The 16364-nt window shown below is 42.1% G+C and overlaps 1 protein-coding gene across 1 annotated transcript in view; it reads right to left on the reverse strand.

The window, feature by feature from the left end:
- The window catches only part of SLC12A8 (solute carrier family 12 member 8), a 108382-nt gene extending 92242 nt beyond the window's left edge, over positions 1 to 16140 (reverse strand). Inside the window, exons 1-2 of the mRNA XM_060009920.1 lie at positions 15938 to 16140; positions 6260 to 6491 (exon numbers count right to left, since the gene is read on the reverse strand). Coding sequence (XP_059865903.1) covers positions 6260 to 6491; positions 15938 to 16003 — 298 coding nt within the window. The 5' untranslated portion in view covers positions 16004 to 16140. The remainder of the gene's footprint in view (positions 1 to 6259; positions 6492 to 15937) is intronic.
- Positions 16141 to 16364: the final 224 nt, after the last annotated feature.

Consider the following 16364-nt stretch of genomic DNA (forward strand, 5'->3'; position numbering starts at 1 on the left):
CTTATATGGAAAGAAAAAAAGGTCTATGCAGATATAATTAAGGCTCTTGAGATGAGATTATCCTGGATTATCCAAGTTGGACCCATTTCCAGTGACAAGTTTTCCTTATTAAGATACACACAGAGGAGAGATAAGAGGAGGAGAAGGCCACGTGAAGACAGAGGCAGAGACTGGAGTGAGGCAGCCACAAGCCAAGGAACTCCTGGAGCCATCAGAAGCTAGAAGAGACAAGGAAGCATTCTCCACAGGCTTTGAAGGGAGTGCGGCCCTGCCAACACCTTGATTTCAGACTCTGAGCCTCCAAAACTGTGAGGGAATAAATTTCTATTGTTTTAAGTCACTAAGTTTGTGGTAATTTGTTAAAGCAGCTTTATGAAACTAATACACGGAGTAAATTTAATTTTAGGAAAAGCTGAAAAATATACAAAAAGAAAGCAATCAGAGTACACGATATGACTCAAAAATTAGTATTTTTACTAGCCGTATTACTTTACTACATATAAAAATTAATTTTAAAAGAACAAATGACATGTTAGGAAAATTTTTTCAACATATATAACAAACATTGTCTAGACTGATATAAAGCCAAACAAATATCTGTTTTATGTTAAATTAATGGCTAAGGTAGAAGAGCTATAAATCATTAAAAAGTAAGAAAACCTAAAGGAAAAATAGGGAAAGAGTACAGACAATTCAAAGAAAAATAAATACAAGTGGCAATAAAAATATGAATAATATTACCCTCATTAATGATTTAAGAAAAGCAAAGTTTTAAGAAGATCACCATTTGTGCCCATCACATGGCAGACATTGAAAAGATTGAACATATCCAATACTGTCAAGGGTTTGGGGAATCAATAACTCTTAACATACGGTTACTGGGAGTTCAGAGTGGAAAAATATTATTTCAAGGCCATTTGGTAGAACCCAAAAAAATTTTAAATGTGCTTGATCGATGTCCTATGAGTTCTACTGATAAGCCTTGATCCTCCAGAAACAGTCCTTCAAATTTTGCACAAGGATATTCATGTCAGCAACTTGTAACAACAACACACTGGAAAAACCTAAGTATCCATCAATAAATTAATGTTTTATATGGAATATGGAAGACTAGGCAGGTGTTAAAAAAAAATGAGGGAATCCTAAATGTACTGACATTGCAGGGTGTCCAGGATACGTTATTGGTTGGGAGAGAAGGAGCAGCAAGACAATGTAGAATTACATTTTTACAAAGAACTATGTTTATACGTTTATGTATGTGCACATGTGCGTATGTGCTTGTACATGTATAGAAAATAGACAGGAAGGATGTTCCCCAATCTCCCTCTGGGGATGGCAGTGCGGAAATGGAGTAAGGGGAAAGAGCTTTCACTTTTTGCTTTATATTTCAAATTTAAAAAAATTTTTTACAACATAAAAACATTAATGTTGTCTTTGAAATAAAAGAAAAACTAAAATTTGACAAGTGTATTTAATTTGTTTTCTGATTTTAAAATTAACTGTTGTGGTTTTGAAATGTGTCTGCAAATTCTTTGATACTTCTCCATTCAAAAGGTGGAAACTAAATCCCCTCTCTTTGAATGAGGGCCTAAGTAACTCATTTCTAACAAATAGCTTGTGGTAAAAGCGCTGCTATGTGATTTCTGAGGCTAGATCATAAAAAGGATAACGCATTCTCTCTCTCTCTCTCTCTCTCTCTCTCTCTCTCTCTCTCTGCCCTCCCCCCGCCTCCCTCCCTCCCTCCCTCGCTCTCTCACTCTCACTCTCTCATTTGTTCTTGAGGAATCCAGTCACCCCATGACTTGAGGACACTTAAGCAGCTCTCTGGAAAGGACCACATGGAGAGGAACTGAAGCCTCCTGCCAACAACCAATAAAACTTGCCAGTCAGATCCACCAGCTCCAGTTATGCCTTCATATGTCCACAGCCCCTGAACCTCATGAGAAACCCTGAGCCAGAACCATTGACCAAGCTATACCCAAATTCCTGGCCCACAGAAAAGGCAAGAAATAATAAGTGTTTATTGTTGTTCTGTGCCACTAAATTTGGGGGTAATCTGTTCAAAAGCAATAGCAATGAATACCTACCAATCTCCCTCTGGAGAGTAGAAGTGGGGAAATGGAGGGTTTGTTTTTTTTTTCACTTCCTACATTTTTACTTTATACATTTAAGATTGTTTGGATCTTTAAAGTCATTTATATTTAAGGAAAGGGAAAGGAATAAAGTTAGACTTAAAAGTATTTCAAAAACTTTTTTTTCCTGACCTTAAAAATAACACTAGTGAAAAAGGACAAAGTTGGAGGACTGACACTACCCACCTCTAAGACTCACTATAAAGCTATAATAATCATAAAAGAGTGGTACTGGAGAATAGATAAATAGAGCAATAAAACAGAACAAAGAGCCAGAAATAGACTCACACAAATACAGGTAACTGATCTTTGACAAAGGAGCAAAGGCAATTCAATGAAAACAGGATAGTCTTTTTAACAAACGGTGCTGGAACGACTGAACGTCCACATGCCAAAAAAAAAAAAAAAAAAAAAAAAAAAAAAATCTAGATATTCACCGTATATTTTCCACAAAAATTAACTCAAAATGGATCATAGACCTAAATGTAAAACACAAAATTATAAGCCTTCTAGAAGATAACATAGAAGAAAATCTAGGTGATTTGGGGTTTAGTAGTGAGTTTTTAGGTACACCAGCAAGAGCATAATCCAAGAAAGAAAAAAACTGGTGTTAGACTTCATTACAATTAGAAACTTCTGCTCTGCAAAAGGCTCTGCTAGAAGAATGAAAAGACAAGCCACAGACTGTGAAAAATATTTGTAAAACATATATCTGATAAAGGGCTTATATCCAAAATATAAAGACTTCTTAAAACTCAACAATAAGAGGACAACCCAATTAAAAAATGGGACCTCACCCAAAATGATATACAGATGTCAAATAAGCATATGAAAACATGCTCAATATCATATATCCTAGGGAATTACAAATTAAAGTAACAATGAGATATCACTATGCCCCTATCAGAACGGCTAAGATCCAAGAAACTGACACCACCAAATGCTGACGAGGATGTGGAGCAACAGGAACTCTCATTTGTTGCTAATGGGAATGCAAAACAGTACAGCTACTTTGGAAGACAGTTTGGCAGTTTCTTACAAAGGCAAATATAGTCTTATCATACGATCTAGCAACCATGCTCCTAGGTATTTATTCAAATGGGCTTAAAAGTTACATCTTCATTAAAAACCTGCATACAAATGTTTATAGAAGTCTTATTCATAATTGCCAAAAGCTGGAAGCAACAAAAGTGTCCTTCAATAGGTGAATGGACCAAAAACAAAAAACAAACTGTAGTACACCTACACAATGGAATATTACTCAGTAACAGAAAGATATGAGTTACCAAGTCGCGCACACACACACACACACACACACAAAAACAAAACAAAAGACATGGAGAAACCTTGACTGCATAATGCTTAGTGAAAAAGAGCCAGGCTGAAAAGGCTCTATGCTGTATGATTTCAACTATATGACGTTCTGGGAAAGGCAAAATTATAGAGGCAATAAAAAGATCAGTGGTTGCCAGGAGTTCGGGGCTAGGGGTAGGGGACGGGGGTGAAATATATGGAGCCCAGGAATTTTTAAGGCATTAAAACTATTCTGTATGATACCGTAACGATGGATACATATCATTATATATTTGTCAAAACCCATAGAATTATACAACACAAAGGATGAATCCTCATCTAAGCCATGAATTTTAGTTAATAATAATGTGTTACTATTGGTTCACCAATTACAACAAATGTATCACACTGATGCAAGGTTTGATAGGGGAAATGGGTAGGGAAAGGAGAGAGAAAGGATATGGGGACTTCTGTACTCTGTGCTAATTTTCTATAAACCCAAAACTGTTCTAAAAACTGAAGTCTATTATTATTTTTTTAAATAGCACTAACTAATTGAAGGAAAAGTAGAAACAAGGTAATACAGTCACCCATACTCTCAGCAGAAAGATGACCACTGTTAACACTTGGGCTTAGTTCCTTCCAGTCTCTCTTCCAGTTTTTTTTTTCAAATGTCTACATGTATGTCATTTTCTAAAAGAGTTGAAATAATTCTGCTAAACCCATTCTGAAGGTTTATGGTCTAGTTTCAGTTTGGATTTTTAACTGCAAAGAAAGCAGCCCATATAAAACACCAGTGATACCAAAAACAGATTCTAGAGGGGCCAGTTACTATGGGAATAATTGAAAATAAATTTCATTTCTCACTACACCCTGGTAATGTACTGACCAGAAGGAAAGAGAAATATTTGGAGTAAGTCAGAAGAGCAGCCAAGAAAACTTCTAATCAAGAAGGCAAATACGACAGCCCACGGAGGTTTCCAAGAAGCTGGTAGCATCACCGTGCAATTTAACTACTTATGCTCTTGCAGCAACCATGTCAGCAGGCGGAAAGGACCCAGGCATGAAGTCTGGAGTGCTCTCTCGCTCTCGCTCGCTCGCTCTCTCTCTCTCTCTCTCTCTCTCTCTCTCTCTCCCCTTCACTGATAGTTTGATGGCCAAACAGCCAGCAGGTTTCTCTCAGGATGTGGGCTGTCTCTGCAGCGTGGTGCAAAGCCAGGAAAAAAATCACTCCTTCCCCCCAGTGGAGATGCTCCAAATGTTCAGCAAGCTGCAAGGCTCAGGCTGGACACTGCACTGGCCCTTAGCACTGGAGTGGGCCCTGGGGGCTCCCCGATGTACAGGGGTTAACATTTTAGATGTTAGATCATGGGGCAGTCTGGAGGTTCTGGGGGATGGACCACGATGCCAGAGGGTAGGGGGCACGCAGGGAGCTCAGATGAGTGACCTTTCCGGCAGAAGAATCTTAATAGATGAAAAAGCAATAAAGCCAGATGAGGGTGTACCAACTGAACTGTCACCTTCCCGCAACCAACACTTTTATGAAAGACGAGACTGTTTAGAACACACCCCAGGGGCAGCCTTGAAGGGGCAAAGAAGAGCCGCTATCATAGAAAGACAGTGGTATTGTTCCCACCTCAGGAAAGAGCTCAGCTTTATAGTCAAACAGATCCAGTTTCACACGCAGATCTGCCATGCGTTACTACAAATTATATAATCCCTGCTTTCCTCATCTGTTAAGTGGGTATAACTGTTCCTCCCCCATGAGGTTATGACAATGAGATAAGCCCTGTGAGGTGCTATAGCCAAAATGCCTGGCCCAGAAGTGCTCATCCAATACAGTGGCCGTCGCCGCCACCACCACCATTAGAGGTGGCTGGTCTGTGCTCTTGATCTCTTTCCTTTTTCTTTGTTGACACAGCTGGTGGCCCCAGCTCCCTTTCTCTGTCCATATTCCAATGTAGATGCCTAGTCACTATTGCCATAAAAAGACAAAGTACCCGAAGTGTGAAATATCAGGCAGTTATCTTTTTCCTACAGCATCCCAGGAATAGTTCCGTACTCTGGAGAAAAACAACGACTTTTGATGCCAAACCACCCCAAATCACAAAGCTACAAAATTATGGACACTTTGGGTAATAGCGTCTCAGTCAGAGCCTAGGATTTAGGATTAGAGTTGCCATGTATCCTCAAGGCTGCAGAAAATCCAGGGTTGGAGTAAACAGTGATTGATTGATTATCAATATATGACACCATTTCCAAATGGTACAAAAGAATACCCTGCTGTTTATTTCCTTTCTTTAAGCTTAGTTAATAGATTCATATTTTTGTTCTGAAAAAACTTAATATTGAAAACTATAGACAATCAAACACATATCTGTCCCGCTCTCCCAGAAATGACAATTGTTAACATTTGTTATGTTTGCAACAAGTCTTTTTTTAAAAAGAAATAAAATATGACAGATAAAATTAAAATCTATTTCCTTCCCTACTCCCAAATTTATTTCTTGCGTATAATCACTTTCATGAATTGATCTTTGTCAAATCCAGTTCTACTTAATTCTGGTCTTTATCTAAATTTTTTTTTTTTTTTTTTTAACGGCAAGTAAATAAAAAGAAACATGGGCAATGTGCCCGGTGAAGATGTCTATGTGAGGAGGGGCTTTCTGGCCTCTGAAACTGCACCATGACACACCCCTCAGCTGCTCGGGAACAGCACACACTCACTGCAGGTAAAGGCTATTGGGGGTCGTCTTGCAAACCCAGACCTACAAACATCTAGAAAGCAGTGCAGACGCCCCATAAGGCCATCTGCTGAACTCCAAAAGGCTTACCTGGGTCCAGGTGTGTGAAAGAGCCCACCACAAAGTCCAGCGTGGACACGGCCAGCAGGAGCAGCAGCAGCAGCTGGAGGCGGATTATCCATTTGACACCCGCTAGATTGATCCCCAGCAAGGCCAGAAGCACCGCAACTGAAATTCCTCGCACGGCCCAGAGATTCCTGAGGCTCAGCAGATCGGAGATGGATTCAGCGAAGCCAGTGATATACATGGCACCTGCAACACACTGACAGGCAATTCGAGGTAGGAAGAGTCAGCAAGAGAAAAAAGCAGCAGGGCTGCCCGGCACCGAGGACCCTGCTCACCTTCGGAATTCAACACCCAGGAACCATCATGGGGGTTAAATGAGCCCTTCCTGCTCAGGAGTCCTGCCTGGGGCCCTCTTTCTTCTCGTCTACATCTCTCCCACCATCCAGAGGGGAGAATGATTGTCGGTGGTAACTAAGATGAAAAGGTTGTGGAAGGAAGAAGATGGGATTCTGGGCCAAAGAGACCTATAGAGGCCCCTGTGAAGAATTAAATAGAGAACAGGAGCACAAGGGGGAGTCCCATTTCAAAGCCTTAGAAGGGCACTGAAGCAAACCTCAGTTTTTTCTCTATTTCTTTGCATGTCACTATTATTATTATTATTTTTTTTTTTTTTGTGGTACGCGGGCCTCTCACTGTTGTGGCCTCTCCCTCTGCGGAGCACAGGCTCCGGACGCGCAGGCTCAGCGGCCATGGCTCACGGGCCCAGCCGCTCCGCTGCATGCGGGATCTTCCTGGACCGGGGCACGAACCCGTGTCCCCTGCATCGGCAGGCGGACTCTCAACCACTGCGCCACCAGGGAAGCCCTATTTTTTAAATTACCTAAAACTCAGAAATAAGAAAAAAAAAAAAAGTGGGCAGCACGTCCTTCCAATGTCATATGGAACAAAGGCTACCCAAGGACTATCTAAGTGAATGTACTTAGTTCTACTCACTGTTAAATGTATCAAATGTCCCAGACTTAGTGAAGTTACATGTTAACTTATGGATTTTTTTCTTCCTGCAGAGATGTACAGAACTCCTGCCTGGTGGAACAGACAACACAAAAGATTAGGGTTTGTGGTCCTGTAAGACATTAACCAGTTTTGTAGCTAACCTAGCAATCTTATCCTTATATTTATTTATGAAATTGCTGAACTAGGAATTTATGGATTTGATCTGTATCCGTCGAGGGTCCATACCTCACTTCTCAACCTTAACATCTTACTGGCTCCTCCACTAATTAATGAGCTAAATAAACCCTTTGGCACATGTTTATTTTATATTTGCCTGAGAGTCATGATGCTACCTCTTAAAAAACCTGAAACATAATTTCAAATAAGCATTTGAAAATAACACCAGCCTCATTTTCCATAGTTCCTCAGCCCCCTTCTCTTATCGGGTTGGTCCCTTTACCCTCCCCCAGGGCCAGCAGGGCACTCTCATCACTGTCGCTCTGCACTTGTTGCTCTCTCAGGAAACAAACTATAGTCAAACCACAGTCAAGTTCCTCCTTTTCCATGAAGCCTTTCCTCATCCCCTGTTTTTGAATAAATACTACGCTTACTGATGGTACCTTGCAATTAATTATCTGGCTCTGTATTCTATTATTATTTCATGCATATAAGTTTGTTCCCCCCACACACACCAAGAACGCAAACATCTTTAAAAAAATTTTATGCTGATTGCGCCTTCTAAAATCCCCTGCATTTGCTAACTACGTTGCAAACAATCTATAAATACTTCATGATATGTTGACTGTATGAAAAATGCTCCGGGAAGCAGACACCATTAAGTTCTAGTCCGTTAATATAAAGACAAGAAGGCTTATACAATTTCTGTGTTTGAGGGGAGCTCACCAAGGAGGCTCCATTCGTCACTGAGATCGGCTCACTTTGCAGCTATAGACATAACATCATTGTCGGTATTCCCCAAATTTAGAGTAGGCATTTCTGTCTGTATTTGGGTGAGGGGGGGAAGCCCAATAAATGTAGGGGAGGGCTTCCCTGGTGGCGCAGTGGTTGAGGGTCCGCCTGCCGAGGCAGGGGACACGGGTTCGTGCCCCGGTCCGGGAGGATCCCACCTTCCGCGGAACAGCTGGGCCCGTGAGCCATGGCCGCTGAGCCTGCGCGTCCGGAGCCTGTGCTCCGCAATGGGAGAGGCCACAACAGTGAGAAGCCTGCGTACCGCAAAAAAATAAAAAATAAAAAAATGTAGTACTGATTATCGTTTGTACAGGCATCACTTTCCCAGGTGTCTGAGGTCTCTCACATGCAGAGGGTGATGCCAGAACTTGAATATGACTGTTTGCACCTGGAGCTTCCAAACCGATTACTGAAGTAACCCCAGTAGCGCCCCTCTCTCAGGTTTGTACCTAAAATCACTTTTTAGCCCAAAGATGCCAGTAACAAAAAAAAGGAAAAGCTCTGGAGGATATGTGACAAGAGCACAGTGGTCAGAAGCATAGCCTATGAAACCAAACTACCTAAGGCCAAATGCTGTGGCTCCCAGCCTTAGCTGTGTGACTTGGGAAAATGTTTCAACCTCTCTGTGGCTCATGTCTGCCTCTGTGAAACACAGATAATAATAGCACTTACTTCAAAAGGTTGTTGTGAGGAATAGAGAGCCCAGAAATAAACCCACACACCTACATTCAATTAACCTTCAACAAAGGAGGCAAAAATATACAAGGGGAAAAAGGACACTCTCTTCAGCAAGTGGTGTTGGGAAAGATGGACAGCCGCATGTAAATCAGTGAAGTTAGAACCCCTCTTACCTTACACAAAAATAAACTCAAAATGGCTTAAAGACTTAAACATAAGACATGATACCATAAGACTCCTAGAAGAGATCATAGATGAAACGTTCTCTGACATAAATCATACAAATGTTTTCTTAGGTCAGTATCCCAAGGCAACAGAAATAAAAACAAAAATAAACAAACAGGACCTAATCAAACTTACAAGCTTTTGCACAGCGAAGGAAACTATAAGCAAAATGAAAAGACAACCTACAGAATGGGAAAAAATATTTGCAAACAATGCGACCAACAAGGGCTTAATTTCCAAAATATACAAACAGCTCATACAACTCAACAACAAAAAAAACAAACAATGCAATCGAAAAATGGGCAGAAGACCTAAACAGACATTTCTCCAAAAAAGATATACAAATAGCCAATAAGCACATGAAAAGATGCTCAAATCACTAATTATTAGAGAAATGCAAACCAAAACTACAATGAAGTACCACCTCACAATGGTCAGAATGGTCTTCATTAAAAACTCTACAAATAACATATGCTAGAGAGGATGTGGAGAAAAGGGAAACCTCCTACACTTCGTGGGAATATAAGTTGATGTAGCCACTATGGAAAACACTATGGAGGTTCCTCAGAAAACTAAAAACAGAATTACCATATGATCCAGCAATCCCACTCCTGGGCATATACCCAGACAAAACTCTAATGCAAAAAGATATATGCACCCCTATGTTCACAGCAGCACTATTCACAATAGCCAAGACATGGAAACAACCTAAATGTCCATCAACACATGAATGGATAAAGAAGATGTGGTACATATATACAATGGAATACTACTCAGCCATAAAAAAGAATGAAATAATGCCATTTGCAGCAACATGGATGGACTTAGAGGTTACCATACTAAGAGAAGTAAGTCAGAAAGAGAAAGACAAATAATATCACTTATATGTGCAATCTCAAATATGACACAAATGAATCTATCTATGAAATAGAAACAGACTCACAGACATAGAGAACAGACTTGTGGTTGCCAAGGGGGAGGTGATTGAGGGAGGGATGGAGTGGGAGGCTGGGGTTAGCAGATGTAAGCTATAATATACAGAATGGATAAAGGTCCTACTGTATAGCACAAAGAACTAAACTCAATATCCTATGATAAACCATAATGGAAAAGAATATTAAAAAAAGAAGAATGGATGTGTATATGTGTGTATACACACACACACACACACACACACACACACACACAACTGAATCATTTGGCTGTACAGCACAAATTAACACACTATTGTAAATCAACTATACTTCAATTTAAAAAAAAGATAATTTAAATAGCAACAAAAAGAAGAAGAAGAAACCACCTTTAAAAAAAAAAGGTTAGGGCTTCCCTGGTGGCGCAGTGGTTGAGAGTCCGCCTGCCGATGCAGGGGACACGGGTTCGTGCCCCAGTCTGGGAAGATCCCACATGCCGCGGAGCGGCTGGACCCGTGAGCCATGGCCGCTGGGCCTGCACGTCCGGAGCCTGTGCTCCGCAACGGGAGAGGCCACGACAGTGAGAGGCCCACGTACCGCAAAAAAAAAAAAAAAAAAAAAGGTTATTGTGAGGATTAAATGAGATAATTCGTGTAAAGTCCTAGAACAATACCTGGCTCATAGTTAGAGTTGGAGAAATAATAGCTATTGGCATTATCATTATTACTTTATTATTAGCTACTGATGTAAAGGAAACAGTAGTTAGCCATGAATTTCATAAAAATACTTTGTTAATGCTAAATAAATGATGGTAATGTCACTGGAAATTTGCAACGTAAGTTGTAAGTCAGGATTCTTGAAACTGAAGAGACTTACTTTTAAGGGAAAGCTATAACAGCCCAAAATTAAACCACCTTTTCAAAATCTAAGGATTTGGGGGTAAGAGGTAAGGGTAATTATGGAATGTAGGTAAGTAAAAGTATCATAGAGATTTTATATTTGGTATGTGGAGGAGCTAACAAGTAATGTTTTTGTTTGGGAAGTATAGAAAAAGTATAATTATAGCTTCTAAAAGTAGATAATAACTACCCACAGAATGAAAAGCATAGTATCAATAGAACTTCCAAATCAACGAGGGGGAAAATACAACAGAAATAAATTTGAGCCACATTGGCAAAATATGGAGAAATTTTTAAAATTTCAAATTATCTAGAAAGTAATAAAAAGGATTGATTCTAAAACTTGGGAAGCACATTAATCCTGCATTCAGAAGGGGAAAAAAGTATAATTCTAAATGTTTATATTAGTTTTAAAATGCAGAAAAATACATGAACAAAGTATTAACTTAAGTGACTTTAAAAATCATTATAAATAAAAAGACAGTAGGAAGAAGTATTTAATAAAAGGATATATGAAATTAATGAAATGAAAGAAAAATATGAAAGGATATAAAGAACAAAAGCTGATTTTTTTTTTGAGATCAATAAAATACATAAACACCTGGCAACCTGATTAAGAGGAAAAGAGAAAGAGCAAAATTACAGACTTTTAGAAATGAGAAAAGGAATAAAACTACTCTTACATAAGAGAGTAAAAAAATGAATAGAGAAAGAATGTGTCACGAATTAACGTACATCTATATTATACAATACTAAGCAACTACTTTAAGCATGGATTCAAAGCATTGACCTAGAAGGTCTATGACTTACTGTTCAGTGACAAATAAAAGTCATGGAATAGAGTATGAAATTTGTCCCCATTTTTTTTAAAAACAAGCAAGCACTTCACGGGGCTTCCCTGGTGGCGCAGTGGTTGAGAGTCCGCCTGCCGATGCAAGGGACACGGGTTCGTGCCCCGGTCCGGGAGGATCCCACATGCCGCGGAGCGGCTGGGCCCGTGAGCTATGGTCGCTGAGCCTGCGCGTCCGGAGCCTGTGCTCCGCAACGGGAGAGGCCACAACAGTGAGAGGCCCGTGTACCGCAAAAAAAAAAAAAAAAAAAAAAAAAAAAAAAAACAAGCAAGCACTTCAAAAATCCATAAATTCATGTAGATGAGCACAGGGAAAGGTGCTGAAGAGGATGCTAGGTGTTCACACTGGTTACTGCAGGAGGGGAGGGAAACTACGTTTTCTTTAAATTATCTCTGATATGCTGCTAACTGGCTACAATGAACATCATTTTGTAATTGTAAAGCAATTTTATAAAGGAAAATAAAAACAAACATATTGAGAGTATTATTCTGTTTATGCAAAAACTGTATCTGGGCACACAGAGCACAGTGCATCTAGGATGCAAGGCTCCCCAACAGCCGGCTCTCAGCCAGTGAGCTCGGGCCTGGCCCGGGCTCCGGCCTGCCCTCGGGAGAGGTGTGGACAACAGCGGCTGCCAGCCCTTCCCCAGAGCAATCCAACCACCCCAGACATGGTCTCCCTTCCAACCATGAAGCTCCTCTTCATTGGAAAACATCCCTTTCGATTTGTTTAATGCATAAACCTCCCCAGAATTTATTATATTAAAAAAAATTTTTTATCTGCTCTTAAAGTTTATAATCACAGGCATTCGTTTTTCTCTTTCGTCCTCTACAGAGAACTTCTAACCCTCTGCCACAGGAAGCAGGGGGTGTCACCCGCTATATTTTCAGGGTGTAACGCCTCCCTTCCAGGGCCTCTGTTTTTAAAAAATTGCATTTTCACAATCATAGGCAATTTTCTTTCCATCTTTGGGTACCTACCTAGAAAGCCAGAGTTGTCCCTCCACACCCCTTCCCTTCTCACACGAAATCCCTAGTTTAAAGTTTGAATTGGTTGGCTGTATGTCCTACATATGTGTTCCCTCCCACAATGCAAACCCCAGGTCCCTGAAAGTTTTCCCGTCCTCCACTGTTTTTACAGAGTCTAGCGAAGAGCAGGTAAGCCATGAATAAATGCTTTTAGACAGGACAGTGCAAGCTGAAGCTGGATATTCTGGTGTCCAGGGTAAGCAGCCCCAAAGAAGTGCTCAGGTGAGTGGGGCAGGGAGTGAGGAGAGACCCCAGTTCATCGCCTCCTCCACTGGCCCAGGGGTCTGACCCCACACTACAGGCCCCACATCAACGTCTCAGAGAGATGAATGGGGAAGGGTTTGGGAGGATACAAGGAAATGGAAAGATTTTGTAAGCTTTAAAAATCATTATTTTAGGGCTTCCCTGGTGGCGCAGTGGTTGAGAGTCCGCCTGCCGATGCAGGGGACACGGGTTCGTGCCCGGTCTGGGAGGATCCCACATGCCGCGGAGCGGCTGGGCCCGTGAGCCATGGCCGCTGGGCCTGCGCGTCCGGAGCCTGTGCTCTGCAATGGGAGAGGCCACAGCGGTGAAAGGCCTGCGTACCGTGGAAAGGAAAAAAAAAAATCATTATTTTAAGCGTCTGTATCTCCTAAACGTTGATGCTCTGGGGCAAGGGCCGGCAAACTTCGGCCCTCTGACCAAATCCTGCTGCCGCCTGCTTTGGGCATAAGTTTGACTGGCACACAGCCATGCCCGCTTCAAACTGTCTATGGCTGCTTTCACACTTACACAGCAGAGTTGAGTCACTGTGACAGAGACCTATGACACCCTCACAAAAAACTAAAACATTTACTCTCTAGCCCTCTATAGAAGAAGTTTGCTGACCCTGCTCCGGGGCACAACAGGCCATCTCCTCTGGCAATTACTAAAGACACATGAGTGCATGCATGCCCTGGGATGAGGGAATTAGGGGTAATAAGAAACAGGAATAAGGACCCTCAGAAAACCCAACCACATCCTGGAAGAAAAAGATCTCAAATCAATGACATAACCTTCCACCTTAAGGAACTGGAAAAAGAAGAGTGAACTAAACCCACAGCAAGCAGAAGGAAGGAAATAATAGAGATTGGAGCAGAAATAAATGAAATAGAGGTCAGAAAAAGAATAGAGAAAAGCAACAAAACCAAAAATTGCTTCTTTGCAGACAAACCTTGAACTAAACTGAGTAAGAAAAAAAGAGAGAAGACTCGAATGATTAAAATCAGGAATGAAAGGGAGGCCATTGCTACCAATCTTACAAAAACAAAAAAAAAGATTATAAGGGAATCTATGAATGATTATATGCCAAAACCTTAGATAACCCAGATAAAATGGACAAACTGCTAGAAAGACACAACCTACCAAAACTCAAGAAGAAACAGAAAATCGGAATACGCCTATGTAAGTAAAGAGACTGAATTAGTAATCAAAAGACTTCCTGCAAAGAAAAGCCCAGGACCATATGGTTTCACCACCAAACTCTACCAAACGTTTAAAGAAGAATTAACACCAATCCTTCACAAACTCTTCCCAAAAATAGAAGAGGAGGGAACACCTCCCAACTCATTCTGTGAGGCCAGCATGAACATGACACCAAAACTAGACAAAGATATCACAAGAAAGCTACAGACCAACATCCCTCATAATATATAGGCAAAAATCCTCAACAAAATACTAGCCAACTGAATCTAGCAACATATAAAAAGGATTAGCAGCCACACCCTGATTAGGAAGCCCACCCAGCTCAGCTGCGGAAGCAGCAGAGGCATGGAGAGGACCCTGACCAGAGGGGCACCAATGTTTCTGGCTTTTCTTAGTAAGAAGTTTTTTGATTGCTAATTCAATCTCTTTACTTATGTAGGTGCATTCTGATTTTCTGTTTCTTCTTGAGTTTTGGTAGCTTGTGTCTTTCTTTGTGAGTACCTTTCCTCCAAGTCACCTCACATACAGGAGGCTTCCTCTCTCTGGGAGGTGGGGAGGCCCAAACCTCAGCGCTGGTCCCCTGTCTGTGGTATCTGCTTCAAGAGTGGAGCTTTTTGTCTACCCAGAGAGCAGGGAAAGTGAGGACTGCTGTTTGTCCATCTTGCAGACTGCTTGGCTATAAAATAGCAGAGAAGCAAAAAAAAAAAAAAAAAAAAAAAATCGATATACAAATCCCCAGGGTAATAAAGTAAACTGACAGTTTATTACTCACTTCCAAACTCCCATGCTTAAAGATCTTTCTCCATAAAGGCAAGTTGTTTTTAAGAGTGCACTGACCATGTGTCTGCCTTCCACACATCTCCCCTACACACACACACACACACACACACACACACACACACAGCTTTGTGCTGTTGGAGAATCAGATGTATTTTTGCTACAATACCCTGCCCCTGCTGCTTTAAAAATAAAAGAAACAGACCGACACTTTCTTTGAGGAGACTCTTGTACTCTTACTCAGACAGATTCTTTTAACTGTTTTTTCAGCCACCCACCACCCTTTGCACCATCATTAAAGCCTTTTTCAGTCCAAGAAGTGCTTACAAAGAGCTGCTTCTTAAGGTCCGCATTTGCTTCCTCAGCATTAGGTCACCGTCCCTGTGTTTTAGCTAAACACGCTTCAGTACTTCTCCCTACTCAGTGGTTTTCTGAGGGCCTCCATCCACATTAGTATTCTCCTTCTCAGACACAGCATCCACACAGGGGCTTTCAGCCTCCCTGTTCAGGCCATCAAGCTATCAATGCGCCTAGAGCTCCGGTTCATTTGAGAACAGCCTGCTTCTAAGGAAGTCCTTGGCACAGGCAAAATGTCCCCTTTTCAGTGTAAAAGTGCCCCCGGGACCGGGCCACCCAGCTGCCACCCCGGCTCCGGCCACTGCTGTGCACTCCCCTCCCTAGAACAGTCTGTAAGGATGGTCCCAGCCCAGACCCAGCTCCCTGGTGGAAGCAGGACTCCAGAGGCAAAGGGGGTGGAAAGGACGGAGCCCTGGACTGAGGGTCAGGGCCCTGGACTATGAGCTTGTTTCCACTATGAGCTCCCCGCAACTGCCCACTTGCCTGTCACCAGGTCAGAGGGGAACGTGGATGAGAAGAAGGTGGCAGAAAGCAAGGCAAGGTAAGCGATTCCATTGGCCAGTGGCCTCACCTGTCCAAGCACGTACAGCAGCCCGATGGCGCCTCCGGTCTGCCCGCCGAGGACCGCCGCGATCATGGAGTAGACGCCGCCGGTGCCCACGTCGCAGTGCTCCCCAACCCCGATGCCGGACAGCACTGTGACCAGGGCCACCAGGGCGACGAAGGACACCAGAAACACACCCACGAGCACTCCCGTGTTTCCCTGCGGCGGAAGAGCAAGGAGCCAGGTCAGGGTTAGGGCACGGAGGGAGCACTGCCCACCGCTCCCACGCCCCCGGGGGTGGGCCCGCTGGAAAAGGACCAAGGGCCACAGGAGTAAGGCCTGGAAGGGATTCCAGATGAATGTAGTGTCCCTGCAGCAAACTCTTAAGAGACTTCCCAGCGCCGACAATGTCAAGTCGAAGCCATGCCATACCCTCTTGAAGCCCCTCCTGGTC

This window comes from Delphinus delphis, chromosome 4, assembly GCF_949987515.2.
Source record: "Delphinus delphis chromosome 4, mDelDel1.2, whole genome shotgun sequence".
Taxonomy (NCBI): Eukaryota; Metazoa; Chordata; class Mammalia; order Artiodactyla; family Delphinidae; genus Delphinus; species Delphinus delphis.